The sequence below is a fragment of the Pongo abelii genome, chromosome 9, assembly GCF_028885655.2.
Source record: "Pongo abelii isolate AG06213 chromosome 9, NHGRI_mPonAbe1-v2.0_pri, whole genome shotgun sequence".
NCBI classification, from domain to species: Eukaryota; Metazoa; Chordata; class Mammalia; order Primates; family Hominidae; genus Pongo; species Pongo abelii.
This window is the reverse complement of record NC_071994.2, coordinates 61099148-61125561: the sequence shown is the minus strand read 5'-3', so window position 1 is coordinate 61125561 and position 26414 is coordinate 61099148. Positions and strand designations below refer to the sequence as shown.

The 26414-nt window shown below is 34.6% G+C and overlaps 1 protein-coding gene across 33 annotated transcripts in view; it reads right to left on the bottom strand.

Moving 5' to 3' along the window:
• Window positions 1-26414, bottom strand: part of SOX6 (SRY-box transcription factor 6) — a 757470-nt gene that overhangs the window by 139583 nt on the left and 591473 nt on the right. For 20 of the 33 annotated variants that reach the window (XM_054523662.2, XM_054523669.2, XM_054523670.2 and 17 more), the window contains one exon: window positions 4725-4848. In XM_054523662.2, coding sequence (XP_054379637.1) covers window positions 4725-4848 — 124 coding nt within the window. 33 annotated transcript variants of the gene reach the window in all.

Below are 26414 nucleotides of genomic sequence, written 5' to 3'. Positions count from 1 at the left end.
TACCACTTCACACCTACTGGGATGATAATATTAAAAAATTTTAGTTGAAAATAACAAGTGTTAGCAAGAATGTGAAGAGATTGGAACCCTCTTACATTTCTGGTGGGAATATAAAATGGCACGGCTACTGTGGAAAACAGTTTGGTGGTTTCTCAAAAGTTTAAACATAGAACTTCATATAATCCATTAATTCAACTCACAGGTATATATCCAAAAGGATTGAAAGTGGGGACTCTAACAAACATTTCTATAACCATGTTCATAGAAGTATTATTCATAATAGCCAAAAGACAGAAACAAAGTAAGTGCCTATCAACAGATGAACAGATAAACAAAATGTGATATATATATATATACACACACAATGGAATATTATTCAGCAATAAAATTATATTTTAATATATGCTACAATATGGATGGACCTTGAAATGTTATGCTTACCGAAATAAGCTAGACATAGAAGGAAAAATATTGTATTATTCCGATTATATGAAGTACCTACAATAAGCAAATGTATAGAGAAAGATAATAGAATAGAGGTTACCAGAGCCTAAAGGTAGAGGGATAGAGAGAGTTATTATTTAATGGCTACAGCATTTTTGTTGGGTATGATGAAAAAGTTTTGGGTATGGATTGTGGTGTTGGTTATACAATATTGAAAATATATTAATGCCACTGAGTTATATACTTACAAATGGCTAAAATAATAACTATTATATTACGTATATTTTACTGCAATAAAAAAGAAATATTAGGTATACTTGTAAAATTGTTTTTGGTCGTTGAGCAGAGGGACACTATGACTCAGTCTAACACTCAGCTTTTGGGCCGCATTTCCAATGGATAAGGATGTAGTTTAACAGGCTAAAGTTACTCAGTTTCACCGTCAGACTTTACTCCCAATCTTAGTGCTTTATCATTTTCAGATAACTTTTAGATATTTTACAAAATTTAATTTTCACATCCACATTGGGTAGTGAACAAATCATGACACATTTCTTAGATGACAAAAAAGTGAAGTTCAGCAAGATTAAATGACATGTTCAAGAAAGGATGAAATAAAATAATCCATGTGAAATATTTAGCACAGTATTTGGCACAGTATCAATCAGTAAGCTTTAGCTATTATTATTATCATATATTATCATATTATAACTAGTGAGTAAATGGAAGACCCAGGAGCAGGCACACATCCTGTTCCTAGGACCTTCTAGGAAACTTCAAGTGTGCTTCCTAGCAGCAATCATGTAAAAAATTCCAACTATATAAAGCAATGGGTCAGCTAAATCAAGCCTGAAGTAGGAAGGGGGCTACTCATCGTTTCTGTTTTTCAGGCAAGCTGATCTTGATCGGATATACACATTGGCAACTGTGAAAGATGCTTTATCTTTTAATTTTCTCCAACATTTGTGCTCAAATCTATCTATCTTAATCTTGATTGCTGCACTTCTCTTATCACAACGTGAAAGAGCAAAGCAACCAAAAGTCTGTGGTTTATGTTCTGGGCTCTGATGATGAGTTCCTATCAAGAAACATGACTCTAATTATAGAACCTGTAAAATATTTTTAAAAATAGGGATTAAAACTCAATAAAGCTATTTCTAGAGATAACAATCTGAAAGATGCTGTCCTGGAGCTGAACAATCCCTGTGGGCAGCATGCCCCCTCAGCAACCCACTGAGGTGGGAGAGCTTGCCTAGTGTTTACTACACGCTGGGACTCTGAAATGCCCAGAGGTACAGGTCAAATCACGGGGCGGGGAGTGAAGGCCTATAACCATTAATGTATTTGCTTACACTGTCTTAACATGGATTCAGAAACAGTCAACTTTAACAAACAATGAATGTCACCCCAAGGTAGTCCTTGCTCTCTGGAAATTAAGATAATTATTCAATCAGCTGAAGGCACAAATACTATGAAATCATTTCAGATACGGGAAAGTGGAAAGGGAAAAAAAAGGGAAATTTATTTTTTTCAGTTTATAAAGACCAAGGTAGCACTTGTTCATCTTGTTGTTTCGGGAACCAGAATACAAATTTATGCCACCAATTCAAGGTTTTCTTTCAAAAATTTAGTCATTGTTGTCTCACATACATTTATTTTTTTTTCTTTATTTTATTTTATTTTATTTTAGAAACAGGGTCTCACTCTGCTGCTAAGACTGGAGTGCAGTGGCAGAATCATGGCTCACTGCTGCCTCAACCTACCGGGCTCAAGCAATCCTCTCACATCAGCCTCCTGGGTAGCTAGGACTACAGGTGAACACCACCATGCTTCGCTAACTTTTTAATCTTTTTAGAGACAAGGGCTCACTATGTTGTCCAGGCTGGTCTTGAACTCCTGGGCTTGAGTGATCCTCCCACCCCTCAGCCTCCCAAAGTGCTGGGATTACAGTCATGAGCCACCACACCCAGCCCTCACATACATTTCAAGTGAAGTTACCATAGCTCAGTTTGGGGCAAAAAGAAGTTGTATTGTACTTGTCCAGTTTCCAGTCCAATAGCAGTCTCTTCACCTAATTCATGTGAATGATAAAAACACTGCATAGATTGATTAAGTCTTCTGAGGATGTAATTTCTCTACTAATAGCATAAGAACATACAATTTTAATCAATTTTAAACACATTTTTCATATACAATAAAGCCTAGGTTAGCCAAAATATTGAAAGAATTAGAGTTCTGATTAAATTGTCTGACATAATTTAGGAGTCACACGAAAGTAAACACTTTTTTTTTACCAACCTTGCTTGTAATTAAAACTCTTCCTACATCTCCAAACCCATTGTCCTGCCTTATCCAACATAGTTTGGCCAACATAATCAAATACGGCTTTGTTACCCCAGGACACTAACTTTAAGCTGCCCTTTGTTCAATGGAAATAACTAATTTCTGCACAATATTGTCCCAATTTCTCTGTTTTTCTCAGTTACATATTATAATCCCATTAATGCTATTAGAGAAGACATTTGAAAAATGGTCTAAAATCACTATATATAAAACAATATCTTTCCCCATGAAAAGTGGCAGTATTGTTTCAACAAAATTAGGTAAGCAATATAGTTACAAGATGTCTACATCTAACAGAAAATAAGACCCATATCTGATTTTGAAATGTGGATAAATTTAACTTTAAAAACACTGAAGTCAAATAGATAATTTCCACATACAGTTCATTTAAAATGTTTCTGGGACTGGTACAGGAGTGTCAAACTCAAATTCAGAATAGAACAGTAAACTTCGTTTACTTCAATGTTCCAAAGAAAGTCAAAATGAAGAAGTAGTTTAGAATGAATTACAGAGATCACAGGAAGACTGAACCACTTCACTAAAAAAAAAAATTCTCTGAAAAAATATACTCCTGTCCTTAATATAGATGCCAATTTCATAGTAGGTAAGTATAACTTGTTCTAAAAATCATGCTCTAGAAAAATGCATTTTTAACAATTTGAATGACATAATTTTCTCTCGGGTATCCAAAAACCTTTTGGTAATATGAGTTTGATTCATTTATACGTGAGGAATTTTCAGACAGCCCTTAAACTCACCAATCTCATAACATCTCTATTCCTTGAATCATTCGTCTTTTGCCACAGACATCCTACCTTTTCTTACAAAGAAGGAAGTTCTCTATCAAATACAAAAGAGTAATCAATGGCAACAAGCAATTAAAACAGATGCTAAAATGCACTAGGCTTGTTTTTATGCTATGTAGTAAGCTTTCTTCTCCAGAATTTTAGTAAAGTGATTTATATTTTATTATTGCTTTAAGCATATTAAAATGCCTTTGTTCACTTTATAAACCACATACACGAAGAAACTGCTGCACGCAGATTTGTTGTACTCAGATTTGATGGTTAATATAATCGGGTTAATATGTTAAAAAGAACTTGACACAGAAATTATTAATGAGTAGAACAAGGTCACTACTTCTGAGCTGAGGTCACTTACAAAGAATGCACAAATGAAATTAAGGTTGACTTTTATTTACTTGACTATCTTTTTACATTGGATTCCTTTGGCAACATATCTTTAAACATTTAAAGCCCTGTTTACAAGGAGGCTCTGAAAGAAGCTTCAAACCATGATGCCCCTAATTGAATTCCCCAGGAGTCCAGTAAACTCAGAGGAAAAAAGAAAAATCATAACATTTGCTAAATCATCTTAAAACATATTTCACTGCAAGGTTACATGACCTGTTTTTTGAGGTTTAAAAATGAATTAAAAAGTACTGAATACTTCATTTTTTAGATGAAAATCAAAAACAATTTTACCTATTAGTGGTAAGCTAATTAAATCAGTCTAGTTTTAACTATCTTTCTAAGAGAAGTCTGACAACAAACAATAACATTTTATACTGAATGTGATCACTTTTCCAGAATATAACAGCTCTCACAAGGAGAAAAGGATCTTTAACCAAAAAACAATTATTCACAGTAAAAGTATGAGAGAGAGCTGACAAAAACATTGTAGTCCCCAGGGAAAGTAGTATCTTATCTGTGAATTCAAGACAAACTCAAGTGCAAGAAGAGAAAGTAAAAGTTTTTAGCAACCAATTAGTTTATTACAATGCCCGCTCTTCCCAATTTTAATTTTACTTTAAAATAAGCTTTTATGATATTTGTATTCATAGTTCCCTTGCATGCTCCTGTGTTTGTTGTGAGTACTAAGCACAAATATGCGGATCTGAGCATTTCCAAAAGAATGTTAAATCCCTCTCTACTTACCTGGTTTGTATGTTATTCCAGGGGGGAAGAGGAATCCCTGTTGGGCAGCAGCAGCTGCTGCCAGGGTCCGCTGGTCATGTGGAAAAATTGGGATCATGAGCGGAGGCATGTGACCCTGAACCTGCTAAACAGAAGAGAGCCTATGATCAGACAGGGAGCAAATGTATGCCAAGAAGAATTTGTTTTTCACTCCTGGTGGTGTGCTGGTACCCACACAGCCACCCACCTCTAACCTCATTCCAAATCTGCCATCTGAGAAAATTCAGTTAAAATCCACCAAATCCCTTTTCTGAGATGCTAATAGCATACCGAAGACGTAACTTCATTGTGAATTCGCCTCGCCCCTGCTTCCACCAAACTGTAGTTAATGTTTTTCTTTTCTCTTGACTTTTTCCCTTTTATTTTTTCTTTTAAACAAAGAACTAGAAGAAATAAGTTTGCTTCCTTTCTAGCACTGTACAATGTTGAGAGGTTTTGCCCTTTCACCTGCTTTGCATTCTGTGCTTTCTTTCAAAAACAGTATTTAGTATCCATGGTCAGAAAATAATGTCTAATTGTTAATATATTCTAAAAGCTGTATCTCCCCAGTTTAGGTATCTTATTTCAAAGCCTCACTGCATTATGTTAAACATATAGCTCTTCAGATTTAAGGCTACTACATCTTGGCTCCCAATTAAAGTAATATTCTTTGCCATACACACCTCGATGTAACATATAAATTGCTTGTCTGGCTAAGCAGTTTTACAGCTTTATGCACTACCATGTAGCTCAGTAATTATGGAGTTGTATTCAGAGAGCATTTCATAATAAATCCTACTATATCAAATTTCATTTGACCTCAATAAATATATCAAAGAGCACAAAAATGCAAAATAGAAAAATCTTTACTCTATATCAGTATTTGTATTCCATATAAAGAAAATAAGAGCTATGACAGAATCATGCATGTGAAAATTACATTTTAATTTCCTAGCTTCCTTCTTTACTCTATGCATGCTGCCCGGATTCCAGGATAGCATGACAGGAAGGTTTTGTCCTGGCTTTCAGGGCACAATTTTATAGGTTGAATACAGGACTTTTCTTATTTAAAGATCAAAACTAAGATATACCAAAAGAAATTATCTTTAAGTTCAAACAGGGTATTTAGCCTTTTCACTGGTATAAAAGGGCTATATTATATCTTATTTAAGATACAAACCTTTACCAGTAATTCTTCCAACCCCAAACCCTTCCCTGTCTAAATTTCTAAATCTTCTCTTTAGGCAAAATTCCATACACTGGCTAATGACCCTGTTTAATTAGCACTGACTTGCCTTGTCCTGTCCCTGTTCCCTTCATAGCCAGGGACACAGTGCAAAAAATGCTTCTGTGTAGGTCTAAGAGGTTTCATTTACCAACAGTTTTTCTCTAGGGAAAGCCCTAAGATGTGGGTTAATAAAGGGCAAGCAAAAAATAAACACTTTACAGGATTTTTCTGAATTCATTTCTCAAAAAAATCAACTTATAATAAAAAGGTCTTTGTGCAATTACTACCTTGCCAGTGGGGCGTGAAAGAAACTAGCTTTGAGCAGCTATTTCTTCCATTTTAGCTGAGGTAAGCCCAAGTTTCGTACATTAGAGTACAAACTAAGCCTGCTTAAATTGGAGCTGATCCCCTAGTGCCCAGGTCTTGCCTTTAACCCTGAAGAAAAGCACCGGGTTTGCTGTTGAACTCTAGCTTATTGTACCCTGATGCAAACCTGAGACGTCAGAGACAAGGGCACTATTCTATGCCAGAAAATAAAACACAGAATTTTTTATGGGTTACAATTGTTCAGTGCAAGAGTACATCAAAGGAAATAATTTCATTTTCCTCCAGAAATATGGCCCTAATATGTACATAAAATATATCACAGATGGCTTATACTCTAAAAAGGCAGAAAAAGAAAGTGAGGAGTCTGGATATTATATTTATTTATTATTTCTTTCATTCCACAAACATTATTATGTTGTTATTATCGAGAAGTAGCTGAAGATGTTTGAATATTTAGCTTGAGAGATAAAAGAGGTAAGGTTATCTTCAAATATTTGAAAGAATAATATATGGAAGAAGGATTGGATTAAGACTGAGTGGTTAACAGGCAGCAGAACTAAGCTCAAAAGAAGAAATTTCATGGAAATGAAATGCAAAGAAGAACTTTCTAGTAATAAACTATTCTATAGTCACTCTGAGTAAAGACATGGTACATATCCTTTCCCTAGAGATGGTCCAGTAAAGAAAGGCTGTATAACTCCATATGTTAGAGATGTTAAAAGGAAATACATAACAAAAAACCTGATTATATAATAACCTTTAGGGCCTTTCCAACTTTATAATTCTATGATCGTTTAAAACATTAAGATGATAGTGGGATTACAGTCATTCCTTCATTCATTTATCATGCATTTATTTATCGAGGATTTACTAGGTGCCTCTAAAGGCCTTGTTGGCAAAAAAGTCTGAACCCAAATCTATATGCTGCTATTTTCTTGACTGTGTAATCTTGAACAGTTACTTAATTGTTCTGAGTCTATTTCTTCATGTAAAAACTGAAGCTAATTATAATACCTTACACAATTATTGTGAGGACCAAATAGACAATAAAAGTAACTCTTGTGGCACAGTACCTGACATAAAAGTAATGCAATGTCACAGTAAATCCTTGTTAGGTCCGTGTTCTTTTCTTATATGGTTTGTATATTCAGGACTAGAAATTATCAAATTACTGATAAAACAAGCAATAAAACAAGCAATAGTTGATCTTACTCATAACTCTACTTTAAGAAAGAAAACATGAGCCAACTAAATAATTCAGTTTGACAGGCAGACGCTTGTCATGCTTAGCAGACAACATGCCTCACAGAGCATTATCCCATCCCAAGTATCTAGAAAACCATGAGAAAGAAGAGGTGGGAATACATGTTCATTTGAACACGTATTTGGGATTCTTTGGTGTTATTTATTTAGTAGCATCTTAGAATGAAAACATTATTTTTATATTGGTCGCCCAAGCTCTTCAGATCATGAGACAACAGAAAAAGGTCAATAGCAATTAGAAACCAGAACTTAATTCTTGAATCTTAGTGTCTTAAATTACTTCTTTTGTAACTTTCCATCTTCATGAGATAACTAACCAAACTCTTGGGTTCATTTTTAATGCCAAAGAGCTGTAGGTGTTTCATATTAAGATAAGCTGTAAGAATTTAGGTAAATTCATTTCTGTTCATCACACTCTGCAAAGAAAGCTATGTTAGAAACTTCAAATACTAAATATTAGCCCAGAGGCTATTCAATAACTTAAGAGAAAAAGTAAATAAGGAGGAGGTTAAAGGACATTGTGAAAGCAAAAGTAATGATAGAAACATAGAGTTGGAATAGAACTTGGAAATGACCTAACCTAGTAGTTCTCAAAGTGTGGTACCAGACCAGCAGCATCAGCAATATCTGGGAACCTTTTAAAAAAGCAAATTCTTAAACTCTACCCCATACCTACTGAATCAGAAAACTCTGGAATTCAGTCCAAATAATTAAATTTTAGGCTAAAATTTAATTTAGGACAGTGATTCTCAAACTTTAATGTGGATCACAATCATCCACAGGGCTTGTTAAAACACAGGTTGCTTCCTTCTCTCCCCCTGCTCCCTGTCTGCTCCCTGTCAAGAGTCTTTGAATCCGTAGATCTGAGGTAGGGGTCTGACAGTGAACATTTCTAAAAAGTTCCCAGGTGAAGCTGGGGCTGCTGGTCCAGGTGGCATTCTTTGAGAATCACTAATCTAATCCAAAGCTCTCAATTTACACATAGGAAAACAGGTGGCTAGAGAAGGTAAAAGATATGAGCCTAAGGTTACAGTGTCATGACAGTGCTGGATCCAGAGTCCAGAACAGCTAATCACCCTGTCCAGGGCTTTTTCCATTACATCAGAGGGACTTAAGTGATAGAAAAGGGAGAAATCACTGGTTGCACTGTTTTGGCAAAGAAAACCTGGAAGTCTCCAGCTGAAAATAATTTTGTGTTTCAAAAGCATATTGCTGGAGTTTGGATATTATGAATGCTGTTCAATTTTCAATAAATTCCTTCCTTCCTTTCTATTTTTATTTTATTTTACACAGAACACACTGATCTCAGTATCTACCATCATTAATTCCAGTAGTTTGTTACAATACATTGATTAGCAATGATCATTTTGTTCCAAGGGTTAAAATTGACTTTAACTTATTTTAAGTAAAACAATAAACTTATTTTAAGTAAAATGATGCAAAAATTCCAAGTGCTCTTTATTAAAGAGAAGCCAGAATATCCAGTAACTAGTTAGACTCTAGCCTGAGAAAAGGTGATTAAAAGTTCTTCTTATGTCTAATTACATAAGTAATAATAGTAATGATGATGATAATGGTGATGATGACCACAGCAGCTAATATTTTTCCTTGTTTTCTATATGTCAAGCACTGGAAAAGTGATTTACATACTCTATCTCATTTAATACTCAAAACCCTGTAAGGTACTTACTATTACTATACTTATTTAATGAGAAAAAGAAAACCATGTGTGGTTAAGTAACATAACCAATTAAAAAGTTATAGAGTCAGGACTCAAGTCCAGATATGTCAGGGTCAAAGTTTGTACTTTTAATATCATATTATATTAAGCATGAAGTCATCTTTTGAAAAACAGATCTAAGATAAGGAATATGATTATTGGTGATAATAATATAATTGTAGGTTTGCATGTGGTTGTAATAAAGAATACAGAGAGATCACATGGATCCTTAATCTAGTTTCCCCAAATGATAACATCTTGCAAAACTATAGTATGACAACACAACCAGAGTACTGACATTGATACAATCCAACAATCTTATTCATAGTTACCTAGTGCAAGGGTCTCCAACCCCTGGGCCGTGGACCAGTACCAGGTTGTGGCCTGTTAGGAACTGGATCACATAGCAGGAGGTAAGCAGCAGGCAAGCAAGCATTACCGCCTGAGCTCTGCCTCCTGTCAGATCAGCTGTGGCATTAGATTCTCACAGGAGTGCAAACCCTACTGTGAACTGCGCATGCGAGGGACCTAGCCACGCTCCTTATGAGAATCTAATGCTTGATGATCTGTGGTGGAAAAGTTTCATCCTGAAACCATCCCCCCTCCCCTACCCAGTCCATGCAAAAACTGTCTTCCATAAAACTGGTACCTGCTACCAAAAAGGTTGGGGATGGCTGCCCTAGTGTGTTAAAGGAATTATGTCTTTAAAACAAGCAAAGGCAGCTGGGCGCAGTGGCTCATGCCTGTAATCCTAGCACTTTGGAAGGCCAAGCCGGGTGGATCAAGAGGTCAAGAGACTAAGATCATCCTGGTCAACATGGTGAGACCCCCGTCTGTCTCTACTAAAAGTACAAAAATTAGCTGGGCATGGTGGGGTGTGCCTGTAGCCCCAGCTGCTCGGGAGGCTGAGGCAGGAGAATCGCTTGAACCCAGGAGGCAGAGGTTGCAGTGAGCCCAGATCATGCCACTGCACTCCAGCCTGGCGACAGAGCGAGACTCCATCTCAAAAAACAAAACAAAACAAAAACAAGCAGAGCAACGAGGGTCTATCAATACTTCTAAATGCCATCTTCTATAGAATGCTCATCAGTATGACCCAATGCAAGTGATATTAGCAGAAAATATAAATTACAGCAACAACTTTTCCCTCTCATAGCTTTCCATTTATCATACTTACTAAAGGATCATCAGTTGAATGTGGAACAGAAATGGAAAGCAAGAGCAAGGTAAGGGGAAAAGACAAGGAAAGAGGCTTGGTGGCCACCTAAGAATCACACAAGCATCCAGGATATTTTCCTTTTATGGAAGTTGTGTATTAAAGTCACTGCACTGAGTGCCAGTGCTTAGGGCAAATAAAGAATTCTGAAGATACAGAAAAGCCCCATCCCACTATGAAGAATGTAATCCTGCCTTTTCCCTACCTTCCCATCATCCCGTTTTCCCATTTGGTGACATGCCAGGAAAGGCAGTCACACTGGAAACAGCAACCCCCAAAAATATTTTACTAAGAATAAAAAATAATAGAACTCCCCTCACTCCATCAAAGACTGACCAGTCTCCACATGTCTTTTCCAAGAAGTTATCAAAATTTGAAATAGCATCTTTTTTTCTTGAAAGTGTAACTTTCCCTAAACACAAATTCAGATATTCTTTAATTATCCTATAGATGAAGAAGTAAAACTGATTTTGTTAGCACAAAGAGCAAAACTAGACATGGCCAAAATATATCTCTGAGCATGAAAACTGTGTTATTTTTATTGCTTTGAAAGTAAGCACTATCTGGCTAGGTATGTAACTTGAATGACTACCAAGTAACCAGAAACCCCATCACGGGTGAAGCTTAGTGTATCATGAAAGGAATAAACTACCCCAAAGCACAACTGTCCATTAAGTCTAAACTTCCACAATCCCTGACCAACGTGTTTCCCTTTTGGAGAGGGTGGGGAACATATTCTTGATCAAATAGGCTACATGCCCAGAAATTTTAATTGCTAGGGTATTCCTCACATCTTTCAGAGAATCAAAACAGCAACAGATATGTGTGAAACACTTAGGTTCTGTCTCTTCCAATTCGTAAAACAGCATTGTTGCATCAACACTTATCCCCTTTGTTTTCTCTGTGCTAAGTTGACGGTGATGCCATTTTTTGCCATCTGCCCCAGAGCTTCATTAAAGATACATGGAATGGGCTAACTGGCCTGATACCTTGTGAGGAACAGGTACTATTATTTGTCCCCGAAGACTTGCAGTAAAGATACGACTCAGAATACTTGAGAAAGATTATCTGCAGCAGTCAGTCAGAGAGCAACTTGGCAAAGACCTGGCTACGTGCTAATATGCAAACAGAGTGACACTTGGGGGGCTCATTTTCTCTTTCATGAAGATTATTTAACTTTTTTTAGTGATGGAAATAAGTATTTGTATTGAAAATCATGTGCATATTAATGTCTATTACTGAGTTAAAGACAGTGCAAAAATGAGGGTTTTTAAATACTTTATCTCTAGAAAATAATTCCTTATGTGATTAATTGAAGAAAGCTTCTTAAAGTGTTGAAAGAAATGTTTCCAATGTGTGTATATCATGACAGAGAGGGAGGAAAAGAGACAATAGAGAGTTCAGAAAAAGTGATCTTGGGAGAGAGAGAAGGAGAGAGAGAGAGGTGCAAGAAGTGCAAACAGAAACAGGGGATGGGGATCAGTTTTCAAAATGACCATATTCATTTTTGCAAAGAATAGCTGACTCATTTGCATAAAGTATTACCACTGTAAAAGCTGCACCATCTAAAGCAAAAGAAATGAAGTCCCCAGAAAACTTATAGGAAAAGCCTTCAAGGTCAGAAATGTGTCTTCTTATTGCCAAAAAGTGCATGGAAATCCACAGTATATGGTCTTTAGTTAATTCTGGAGGTTAGGAGGAAAAATATCTCATTTGATAGGATAAATTCATGCCTTAACAGAAATCCTTTTAGTCTCAAACTTTTTTGTTAAAATCTTTCTAAAATTTTAATACTCTGCTTTGCCCTTCCTTAGAAAGCATAATGCAGTAGTCAACATACTCAACTTCTCTTGGTTGGCCACAGCCTAAAGTACTCAAAGAAGCCTTAAATTGTATGCTGCGTTCTTTGCTGTTCACTAATCCACAAATCATAAATTATCTCTCAGCAAGTAAGTTGACTGTCCCAAATGGCCTGTGCCATTTATATTTCTATATATCCTGTTGCTCTTATCACAGGCCTAAGAACATAGTAAGTATTTTGTATTAACTGATCAATGGCTGAGAGCCAACCAACTAGGACCTCAGATCTGGTCTTCTGACCACCAATTTTCATAGGGTAGAATTGTTAATGCAACTACAAAAGGTACTGAGCTGTAATCATTCTCATTCCAGAAGAGAACTTAAAACTGACTTTTAAATACATCTTGATATAATCTTGTTTGCTCTTCATTTGTCTTATTTAGCAAATCTATGGCTGCTACAGCTAATGTAATATATCAAATCCTGCTTCTAGAGAATCTAGCTAGCCCAACAGGATAATACTAGAATCCTAGCAAGAGCAAATTTAGGACACACATTTTCTAGAGCATTTGAGAACAGAGTTCATTCTTCCCAGGTGCATTCCACCATCCAATGGAAATACATTGTACAAACAATGTAACTGCATTCAGAAGAGGATCCATCTTTGTTTGCTTCTGTTTGTTTGTTTGTTAATTGTTATTGGCAGGTTATTCTCTCTCCCACCCCTTTCTCTCTCTCTCCCTCCCCTCTGTCTCTCTCTCCCCTCCCGCTCCCCCTCTCTCTCTTCTCTCTCTCTCTCTCTCTCTCCTCTCTCTCTCTCTCTCTCTCTCTCTCTCCTCTCTCTCTCTCTCTCTCTCTCTCTGTCTCGTAACTTCTCCTCTTCCCTCTTCCTCTTTCCTTTCTCAGGTCCCATCAAGATAAGATACAAAACACTTTGCCACCATTGTTAATATCCATCTTTAATATAATGTAATGTCTTCCCATGATTTGGCATACTATTCCTAGCACTCTTCAAAATTCTCATTAAAGGGCCAAGTAAACTCCTTAAAAAGTAGAATGAACTCAAGATGTTATAGTTTAAAAGCATCCTTTTACAAACTCAGGATTTGGTCTTCAAAGTCATATGTTTTAGTTAAAACATTAATAAAGAGCTAACTTCACACTTATTTATATATATGTATATATGTATATATATGTATATATGTATATATGTATATATATGTATATATGTATATATGTATATATATGTGTGTATATATATATATATACACACACACTTTTCTGTATAAATATACTTCAATGAAAAGTTGGTTTAAAGCAAAAGAAAAAAATAGCTCCAGTAAGTGAGTTCTCTTTTCTAATTTAGATTATTTAATATGCCAAACAAAATGCCTAAATTATTCACAGAAGAAATGAAAAAGATTTATCTTGTCACTAGTTTTACTATGTCCTTGCCCAACTACCAAGAGTAAAACACGCAAACAAAGCAGTTTCATTTGCTGGGTTGGTGCTTTAAGATAGCTATTTAAAATCTACTTCACAGTCTAGCACTTTCCAACTCTCTTCCATAGTTACAGAGGAAAGAAATAATCTTTGTAAGTAAGAACACAATGACTCTATCAGGTCAACGGTACATGTTTTAAAAATCTTCTTCAGGTATATATTCTGAGAGAAATGTTAATAGCTCTGAAAGGGCCAATCCTGTCCTTTGTGTTAACATCTCTTTTTATATTCTCAGCATACTCTATATACTGAGCATACTCTCAGCATACTGTATATATTCACTTTATTTGCATTTTTAAAAATGGACAAATATCTCATTAATCTACTAGGATCATATGTAGTCAAAAGTAATTACTTTATTTCTTATTCATTTGTACATGCTCTATTTAATATTGAATTTTCAGAGAAAAGAACATGGATTTAGCACTAAGATAATCTTAATTCCTAGTATCTCTTACTTATTTGTCCCCTTATTCCATAAAATGAAGAGCTCAATACGTACACAAATAAAAAGTTAGTTTAGGCCTATTAGACTCCTGAGAAACATGCTACTCCAAAAGAGAAGGTAGCGGTGCTTGTCTTAATTCAACTCTTCAACAGCCATTTAGTGAGAACTTATCACTATATACCTGGTTCTGTGCTGGGCAGTAGAAATATAAAGGTGCCTTAAAGACATCTATAGCCTTGTTTTTTCAGGTAGTGGTATTAGGTTTGTTCTCACTTACGTATTAGTACAAATTATCCAGTTTTCAGCTTACTTTGGAATAAGGTCAACAGAGAAAGTTTTGCTTAAGAAGAAAACTAAAGTATAGCAAAAATTCCATTAAGTATCTTTCTATACTCTATCTATGGTTTACACCCCAGAAAAAAATAGAGAGCATTTTTGAAAACATAAGTCAGATTTCTTTATAAAATGGATGATAAATGTTAATTAAATGTGTTTAAATTATCTTACTATGTTTTAAGAAACTCTCACCAGGAGGGAAATAGAATATCCTGGCCATAAAGAAATTAATAAAACATGCTATGCAAAAGTAAAATTTATGATTCATTTGGAATTAGATATCTACCACCTTTTCAATCCATACAAATGCATAATCTTGTCAATTAAATATTATTGTTAAGGTCTAGTAGTATGTTAAAATCACTTTAAAGTGCAACTAAGGAAAATTCATGTGTGTTTATTACTCCTTAAGGATCTATTAGTGGGTATTTTATTCAGATTCGTGCTGTAAAATCTGCATAAACTCAGCATATTGTTATCCCCATGTGTGCATTTGTTTGGTTAAAGAAGAACAGCAAATCTCAATTTTTGCAACTTCTGGAAAAGTCAAGAGAACTAAAACAGTCTTAATTTTAATAAGATACAAACAGTTATCACTACAGAAGTGAAGAGTTGACTATTATGCAAATAGTCACAGTTAGTGGTCACCAGGCCATCACAGAAGACTGAGCTAGTCAATTACTTTAGATATTTCCGAAGACTAGTGAAGATGAATGTTTCCTATTCCACCCTGTCTTATTTCCAAAGAAGTATGAAACATATTAGAGACTAATGATTGTCATTCCTAAATGGAAACTCCATTAAATACACAATGATCAAAGTGTTTTGCCAAGATGAAAATTATTTTTTTTCAAATTTTGTATAAATGCCATTTAAATATGGTAATATTTGTGAATAATATGGCATTCCTTTCTTTGTAACAACCAAATTCAGATATAAACCTTTCATAAACTTTTGACCCACAATGAAGGCAATCTGGCTTTTACCTCTGAAGTATTTTATGCAACCTTATTCTGTTAGCAATGACCAGAGTTCAATTATTAAATTCCTCATCCAGAAATGCAGGTTTACATCTTAAACTACGGGTCTTGTTAAAATTATGCACAAGTAACTTAAAGCAAGGATTTTCTATCTCTCAAGGGCTCTGTAAAAGACTTTGCACAGAGTAGGGGCTCAACAAATATTTGCTATATAAATGCATTCAAGAACTTGTATTCTATGTTATTTAAAAACTAAGCCATAACAATTCTGATGATTTTTTAATCTGTTGAATCAAGTCAAAGTCCATTCACCATTTACAGTTCTTAAATGGAGGCAATAGTACAAATCTAGTCCAAACATATTTCCTTATAGTGATCTTTTCTTTTGGCCCTGCTGTGGTCTAACTTTGAAGTTCACCAGTTGGTAAGAAAATATAAAAATTGACTTTATTAATTTCAAGATTTTTTAATGGCTGAGTACTCCTAGTACATCTGTTGAAATTCCTCTATAGTATCATTTAGAGATGCCTATAAGCTTCTTTAATATTTCATCATCATCAATTATAATCCTTACTGACAGAAATGATAATTCTCACCCAAAGAGACAAGAATACAGTTTACCAAAGTAATAATATTTAAAAAAATTGTTATATCACTGTGAGCTCATTATGCAATACTGAATGAATGTCAGAAAAGCATTTAAGCATCAGCTATCATGGAGGGCAGAAGCAGTTTCATCACAAGCAAGAAGGCCTGAGAAACATAGTGTGGCAACTCTAACCAGGACATAAATAAGATGTCTAAGCTATTGACAGCTGGGGCTCAGCCATGGCAAGTTGTCCCTCCTTGGAAGTATCAGTGAGAGATAGTACCTGTATATGTGATTAGGGGGCAGGGAGATAAAGTAAGACAATATTTATAAAAACTAGATACCAAGGAAAGGCATAAACCATAACTATAATCCCAAGTCAAACAGTCTTCAGGTTTTCAATCTTTATCACAGTCTAGTCATTGTAGAGTACAAAGCTAATGACATGCACAGTAATGTCATTTTGGAGCATAACCTGCAACCCATGCCCTCTACTCCCAGCATATACATTACACACACACACACACACACACACACACTCCTACACCTGCTATCTCCATTTAATGAACAAGGTGATGCTGAAGATGATTATAAGGATAAGCTAACATGCCGATTTTTAAAAAGCAATTTTCTTTAATTTTATACTTTTATTTAGTGCCATTTTCATAATAAATAACTTAGATACAAAAAAGAGATGTCGCTATTAAAGAAGGTAAGGTCCAAACTCCCTAGCCTAGGCTGCCCCTCCACAAGATGTTCTTAACATACCCCTGACTCCTCTTTGCCTACTATCCTTTACCATGATGTTTCTCCATTTGCTTTCAATAGTTTCTAAGTCTTTGCTCTTACCACATTTTCACCATATGGAATGATCTTTCCTCTCCTTTTTGCCTTCCCAAACCTGACCAATCTTTCAAGGTTCAGCCCAAATTAAACTCTTCCATAAATTCCCCAAACACAAATTTCCCTCTGTCAATATTTGCACTGCACGTATTGTGTTGAATTATTTAATGGTTTTCCCATGTGGATACATTAATTCATTTATTAAACAAATGTTTCTTTTAAGACCTGACACTATTGTAGGTATTGGGAATACAGTAGAAGACAATATTCCCTACCATCATTTCTAAGAGAAGACAGACAACATACAAAAATACATATATATGTGTACATTTGTATATGTGTATATACCTGTGTGTATACACATATACACATGAACAAATACATACAAATATAATAAATGTAAGTTGATAATAGGTGTTATAAAGGAAACTAGATAGAGTATGAAGAATGAAAGACAGAAAGTTGGAGGTAGTAGGTAGAAGGTACAGAGGCTATCTTGGATAGGGATGGCCAAGAAAGCGTCTCTGAAGAGATAACATCACACAGGGTTAAATGACCTGAGGAAATGTTGCACAGAGCTAGCAGAGAGAAAAGCAACTCAGGCAGACAGCATGTGAGTGCAAAGGCCAGAGCAGAATGAGCATAGAGAGTGGTAGGGAAAAGGCTAGAAAGACAGGTGGAGATCAGGTTATTTAGGGCCTTGTAGAGCACAGTAAGAAAATCGGAATTGTATTCTTAGTGTGATGGAAAGTCACTGGAGGGTTTTAAGGGGGAGTATTACCATGAGACCTATTTAAGTTTAGAAAGATCACTCTGGTTGCCATGTGGAAAACTGACTATAATAGGGCAAGAATGAACGCAGAGAGACAAGTTTAGAAAATACCTCAGTAGGCCCAAAATGGGGATAACGGGACCAGTTTAGAAAACACCTCAGTAGGCCCAAAATGGGGGTAATGGTGGCCTATTTCCATCTTACATATCCTCTCTGCTCAAGTAAAAGGAAAACATCTTGCAAGTAGAAGCTTAGTATGCTACTAGGATGGTGCCTCCAAATATGTCAAAGAGTATCTGATTGATTCATTCATTGATTGACTGACTAAAATATGATCTTTCTAGTGATTCCATATAAGATAGAAGCACATCATTTTCCAACACTTGTACTCATTAATTCCTATAGGGGAGAAGAGTCTAGGATATTATAATCTATTTGGATACTGATACATTACTGTAATTCTTTTCCCCAAATGTTATACCTTTCAAGGAAATTTTAGGCATCAGAACAGCTTACTGACAAAAACTAAAAATGTAAATTCTTAATTCAGTGTCTGTGTAGGAAGTATAGGAATATTTAAAATAATTCAAGTTACCTCACAAATTTTCTATGGAAAAAAATAAACTGTTCATAAAGATCATAAAAGTACAAAGATCGATATATACAAACTGGCTCAAACACTGGTTAAATAAAACTTGTCTTTTTCAAAGTTAGGGGGAGTTGAGACTAATGTCATATTTGTGAAACAAAATGGGGATTTCCAAGGTATAGTCCAATACTGTAGTAATTCACTTCTCATGATACTCCTGCTGTTACAAAGAACAACAAGCCAATAACATTGTTTAGGACTAATAAGCAGCAACTCAATACAATCAATAACTCAATGCAATCACAGCTGAAAAAGAATACAAACTCAAGCCCAAAGAGAAGTTGATGGATGGTGGTTCACTCAGGTCAAGAGACAGAAATACTCAGAATTCAAAATGGGAAATGTATACATTGAAACTTTCACATGTTCTTAAAGAAATCATAGGAAGGAAGGAAGGAAGGAAGGAAGGAAGGGAAGTTTATTTGAGTGAAGTTATTTAACTAATTGCCATTATTCTCTACTCTCCAATTCTCCAGTAGTTACAGTAATAACTGTATTTTTCCTATTGGAAATTAGGATACAAGGAAAGAAGAAGTGTAGAAGCATTCACATGGTTATTACAGAACATATATTTAACATTAGGTCTGTTCCTTTCTAGAATATTCAGCACTTGTAGTCACAATAACCATGATATATGAGTCACATGGCCAAGCATCAACCCACAGATTTAAATTTTTGGCTTTGGGTAGCTTATATTACAACTTGAACTCCCAAGAATGTAGTTACAGATCTGTGAACAGGCATTTTCCATGGCCCTAGTATAACATCCACAACGATCTAAAATTGTGATGATCAAAGCTATAGACTTTTCTTTAGTTCCACATGACAGTTCCCCCAAATGAATGACACAAAGTCCAGTTTTGATTCTCTTTGATTTAACATTTTAAAAGGCTGCGTTAGCTCCTTTAATACTGCACTACGACTGTAGTTTCCATGGTAGAATAAGGAGTTGAATCTACATAGAAATTTATCAGCCAATAACAATAGGTCTTTGTCCAGCTGTGACTACTTCCCTGCTCTACAACCAGTCCTTATCTGGCTCAGGAAATACCTGTTTTAACTGACAGGTAGGAGATTAAATCTACAGCTGCTGAAACACAATCTCAGCTCTGTTAGATAGGCTTTCATTGAAAAGCACTACAAACACATAATTTGTTTATGTTGTACCAGCAATCTCTGACAAAGCAGACTGTCTAGCTGAGACAAATGTGGTTAAACCCATTTATTGTATTATTTCTGCTACACAGAACAAGCTCTTAAAACACAGAAACTAGACAAGGCACAAAGCTCTAGCTGTCTAAAGAAATCAAGAATAGATGACTTCTTGTTACACTAGCCCTTTTTATACAGAGAGCATGTTCTCCCCTGGAAAACATCTATTCCAATTTCTCTTTTAAGTGAGTGGTTCAATTATGTTTATGCTTTCTGTTTTTAAAGTTTCTTTTGTTCCTGCCAGCATAAACAGGCATAAAATCACCTAACCACGGAATATCTCTAGATTTAAGAACATGATGAATATTTATAGCAAGTGCTATATAACCCCCTCAAAAAATACCCATAATGATAAATTCTGATGACAATCCAACCTCTTTCAATATTTATTGCAAATCCTTATCATGTTATTTAATTTCTTTATTTCACTTGATGAAAAAACAGCTTTGTAACTCAAAGAATATGAATAGTAGTTTCTTTAAAATTAAGAAGTTATACACAGAAATACCTAATTTTATAAAATAAATATTAATGGGAGAGATTTTTAACAACAACACGAAGGCTGTTAGTCAAGTGATCATGAATTACTTGCCCCAAGTTAATAATATTAACTAGAAATTGATTTTTATTGTTTTTGCACTCAAAATCTATTCTTCATGTATACTTACTCACCTCTAGCATTCTGAATATACTGTGTATACATAACTGTAAAATTAGTAATACTGAAGGTTAAAGTCTTTACCTACATCTATTAAATTCTAAAAATTATGCTCAAATATAACAAAACAATAGATGGTACACAATGTGATTCAAAAATAAGTAAACAGATGCTATAACTCATATTTGTCAAAAATGTTAGGAAGAATGGTATAATAAACATAAAGATTATAAAACTGTATTTGAAACATGGTCAAAAGGATTATTGTTAGCCACTCTCAAACATGTCATTATTCCCTAAAATCTTATTTTATTTTTCCTTAATCATCATCATAAAACTGGAAAGTGAGAAAATAATATTCCAAGTTGGAACATATATGCCACTTGGAACTCTGAGTTAGTCTTAAAATATAGAAAGTGTGTAATAAACAAGCTGAATCCATGGGGTCTCCCTTAAACAGCATGGATAATGAGGGGAATCCATAATAGACATAAACAAACCCAGAAAGATGTCTAGACCCCACATCATTATGTATGATATATGCCCAAAATATATGGACATACATTTGAATGTTCGAGTTCAAACTTGGCTTCTATTAGACTGATTCAGTCACAGCATGTGGTTTCTTTAATAAACAAACCTTACTGTTAAAAATATTGGGAACTCAAATCATGTATTATGTCCCAGCTAGTTAAAGATGTGGTGCTTTAATGTCCTATATCCCTTGAAGCTTTCTAACAACAGACTGCAAATAACAAAGGAAAACTACATCCTAGAAAAGCATATAGAAGTCTTAGATTTTTGTATTACAAGTTGAGAGCAAACACTATACAAAGCTAGCATTTCAACGTATGTTCAAGAGAAAATATACATTTCCCATTAAAAATTAGAACTAGGTTTAACAATGTGGACTTTGATTTATATTTTTCATAACGCTTAAGGATGCTGAATACATTCACATAAGAATGTAATGATTATTTGTCTCACTACAGTAAGTTCTTTGCCATGTTTGACATATACACATATGTATAATATTCATGTATTTAGCTAGCTTTAGAATCAGAGACCTTTAGAACTGCAATAGTTTTAGAAAGCCAATTTTCCAATACCTTAATTTTAAACATAAATGCCAGATAAATGGCTTATAATAAAAGTAAGGCCGAAACAGAAGTGACTTGCCAAGGTCACAAAACTTGAGAACGACCAAACTAAAGTTGGTCTTTAGTCTCCAGTTCCAGTTTACTTATCTCACAAAATCAGATTTTCAGGGACAGAAATTATTTAGAGACTATGTAATCTGGTGACTCTAACCTGGAAAGAAGCTCTAGTGAGCTTTTTCTGAAATATATATATATATGCCTTCTCCTTCCCTGCCCAGAATACAGCTTAGGCCTAACTACTACATTTGACAGAGGAAATACTTGAGGCACATAGGGATAGTGTGACTTGCCGATGGTGACATAACCTGGTGACTAGATATGCGAATTCCAAGTTCAGGAATTTTCATTTTTATTTCCCAGTTTTCTTCATCTTTTTTATTTATTTATTTATTTTTGAGACAGAGTTTCGCTCTTGTTGCCCAGGCAGAAGTGCAATAGCGCAATCTCGGCTCACCGCAACCTCCGCCTCCCAGATTCAAGTGATTCTCCTGTCTCAGCCTCCTGAGTAGCTGGGATTATAGGCATGCACTGACATGCCTGGCAAATTTTTTTTTTTTTTTTTTTTTTTTTTCTTAGTAGAGACGTGGGTTCTCCATGTTGGTCAGGCTGGTCTCGAACTCCCGACCTCAGGTGATCTGCCCGCCTTGGCCTCCCAAAGTGCTGGGATTACAGGCATGAGCCACCCTGCCTGGCCATCTTTATCTCTTTTTCAAAGGTAAAACTTAAATACAAACACACCCTCTTTCTGTCCTCAACTTTAGCCTAAATATGTTTTCTTAAACATAAAACTACATCATGTAGAGGATGAAAGCAAATCTCACTTCTGGCAAAATTGATACAAAATTTTATTTTCTGATAATTGCCTCTCTTCCTCTTTTTTCTCCACTTCCCATCACAACTTTATATGCCTGTGACATACATTAAAATCTTCTATTATTCTTTTTTAATGTGAAAATAACTTCTCCACTCATATTCCTCATAATATACAGAGCTTTACAAAGATAGCTTTTAACAAAATATAAATTGAATTATTTTCCCAAGGGTTAAGGTACTAGTTTTAAAAAGCATACAAGTGAGCAGACTAAATAGAATGTAACAGTATGTAAAAAGGATAAGACATCATGACCACATGAGGTTTATTGTGGGAATGCAAGGTTGGTTTCAACTTTGAAAATCAATCAATATAATTCATCATAATAAGAGAATAAAGGAGCAAAAACATAAGGTCGTTTCAATAGGTGCAGAAGTAACACTTGAAAAAATTTAACACTTATTCATGATTTAAAAAAATAACTTTCAGAAAACTTAAATAGAAGGAAGCTTCCTCAATCTGATTAAACGTATATTTGAAACACCTACAGCTAATATCATAATCAATAATAGTGAAAGGATCCTTGCTTTCTACCTAAGATCAGACAAAATAGGCAATAATGTCTACTCTCACCACGTCTATTCGATATTGTACTGGATTTCCTAACCAGTCCAATAAGCAAAGGGAAATAAATAAAATGCACACAGTGTGGAAAGAAGTGACATTTATTTTATCTGCAAAAAATATAATCATAATCATAGAAAATCTTAAGAATGTTTTTAAAGTGGCCAGAACTAATAGTAAATTAAGCAGTCACAACATAAAAGGTCAATAACAAAAATAAATTGGCTTTCTATATACTAGTAATAAACAATTAGAAAAAAATTATAACTCCATTTACATTAGCATAAAAATAAAATAGAAAACTTTAACCAAAGTTTATAAGACCTCTACACTAAAAGCTATGAAACATTATAAGGATAATGTACAACATGAGGACTATAGTTAATATTGTATTGTACACTGAAAATTTGCTAAGAGAGTAGAGTGTAAGTGTTCTTACCACCCAAAAAAGGTAACTATAAAAGGCGATGGGTAAGTTAATTTGCTTAACTGTGTTAGTAATTTCACTATGTTTATGCATATCAAAATAGCATATCATACACCATAAATATATACAATTTTTTGAAAATTACAAAGGAAAATTTTGAAACACTAAAATACATGGAGACATACAACATTCATGGAATGAAAGACTCAATAGTGTTAAGACAGCAATTCTCCTCAAATTGATTTATAGATTCAACACAACTCAAATCAAAATTCCAGCAGGACATTTTGAATATAGTATGAAGCTGATTCTAAATTTGATATGGAAAAAAATAGTCAAAACAATTTAAAAAAATTAGTTAAGTATAGTAAGATGTCAAAACTTACTATAATGCCATTTAGGTATTAGGATGGTATTGGTATAAGGATGGACATATAAATCAGTGGACCAGAATATAGAGTCCAGAGGTAGATCCACACCTATTTGGTCAATTGATTTTCGTAATGATGTCAAGAAAATTCAGTGAGAAGATGATAATCTTTAAAATAGGCTTTGCTATAAATAGGTATCTGTAAAGGAAAAAGATGTCTGGACTCTTATCTTATACACAAAATTTAACTCAAAATAAACTAAAACCTAACCGTAAGACCTAAAACTGAAAAACATCTAGAAGAAAACATACGAGAAAATCTTTGTGACATTGTATTAGGCAAACATTTAAAAACAGAACAAAAGCGTAAACCAGAACAGAAAAAAAAAATGGTAGAATGGGTGTCATTAAAATTGTAAACTTTGCTCTTTAGAAGACATGGTTAAAAAGCTAAGCCACAACGTAAGAGAAAATATCTGCCAAAAAGAAAAAAAAATAAAGGACTTGTATTCAGAATAATTAAGAAAAACTGTTACAACTCAATAATAAGTCAAATAAATTTATAAAACTGGAATCAAAGAGTTGAATAGACAATTCACAAAAGAAAATATACGAGTGGCCAATAAGTATATGACAGGATGCTCAACACATCACCCAAGAAATGAAAATCAAAACCACAACAAGATACCCCTAAAATCCACTAGAACGGTAAAAATTTAAAGGATTTATAATGCCAAGTGTTGGTGAGGATGCAGAACAACTAGAACTTTCATACATTGCTGGTTGGAATTAAAAATGATATAGCCACTTTCTTTCACAGAAATTTCTTAAAGAAACACAATTTCCATAAAGCCCTACAATTAATCCACTCTTAGCTACACAAGAAAAATGAAAATATATGTCTGCATAGACTTGCAACAGTACTCCTAAAAGCCAATAGCTGAAATCAACTCAATGACCACTAACTGGAGGAAGGCTAAACAAATTACAATAAGCCTATTCTATGGAATACTACTTAGCAATGTAAAGTAACAAAATATTGACATACCCAATAACATGAAAAATCTAAGAAATATAAGAATAAATGAAATACATCTAACAGAAAAGACTATTTATTGTATGATTCAATTTATATGAAGTCTTAGAAAAGGCAAAAACATAGTGATATCAATGAATAGGCCCAGGGTTTCAATGGGGGATGCTAACTGCAGAGGACACAGGAAACTCTTTGGGACTAAAAGTTACATATGGCTCTATACAACTTCCAGAATTCATCAAACACTTAAAATGGATGAATTATTGTGTGTCATTTATATATCCATGAAGCAGGAAAAAATATTTTTAAAAGTAGAAAAATTCTAAATTGTCCTATAAAGCAGGCATTACTTCATTACTTTCCCATTTTACATATAGGATGACTGTGATTAAGGAAAATTATGTAATTTACCTAAGACTATACCAAGCAAGTGGCAGAGTCAGAATTCAAACCTATATCTACAGCCTATAATTTCCAAAATTTTACAGCTGCTTCTCAAAAAAAGAGAAAGAAAGAAAAAAAAAGAAAACTTATCTTTGTATCTAGGAAGACATTGGCATGATAAAGGTTTTTCTTTTTCTTTTGTGGGTAAAGGTGGGTACATATTAACATCATCTTTAGAAAAAGGGAAATTCTACTTTAGCATTAAACAGAAAAGGGGTTCCATTGGGAAGTCTGGGCTCATTCTATATCCCTCTTGAGCTATCAGGTTACCTGGTTTTTTTGTTCCATTTACACTAACTTGTCACAACGACAGCCTTGTCCTACCTGCTCTTAGCTTTGAATGAAAAGCAATTTTATACCACAAGGACACACAAAATCCACCAAGTACTGCAAACCTGAGCAGCCTATTCCTTCATCTCACAAGCTGATCTCTCAGAATGGCATAACACTACCATATAGACGAACAAAGCAAGAGTAGGCAGATTTCAATCCTTCTTTTATAGTTTTATTTCAATGAACAGTAAAAAGTATATTATTCATTCAGAGACAGTTGTGATATGGTAAAATAGGCCCTGGAATAAGAGAATTGATGTTAAAAGATCTAACTCAGACCCCAGTAACATAAAAAAAAATGGCCTAATTTTGGTTTTGTTATTAAAAGAGGGTATTGTGAAGAGAAAATAATGTAAAGTGCTTAGTACGTAGTAGACATTATCCAGTGAATTTAAACGTAATTATTTCAAAATAGTTCAGTGCTCTCCTAAACAAATGGGGCACACCCCCTTTTGGAGAGTGTTTCAGAATCATGGTGTCTGTGGATATGTAATCTTCATGTTCTCCTTCTCTAGAGATTCATTATGCCCTGAAGGAAAGGGTGGCCCTACCCCACTGCTACAGTTGCTTTTCAAGGAATACATTTTGGGGTGGTAGGTGTATGTGACTTGAGAATCACCAAACCATGTTTGTAAGTGTAGGTAGGAGAAAAAACTCTGAGGAACAGAGCTGGGTCTATGCTATCCTATAAAGGTTTTCCATAAGAACAGTGATTAGAGAAGAATCTCTCAAGACAAAAACACCAATATTTTCACTAAAATATCTAAGGGAGGGTAACAGTAAAGTTTCTGAATTATCTTATCAGGCACAAAAATAAAAGGGACAAACCAAAGACCTAAGGACAGATACTAATCTAATTTGAGACTTATGACATTACAACATTGTCATATTATTATACAGGTTTTTGTTTTGTTTTGTTTTGT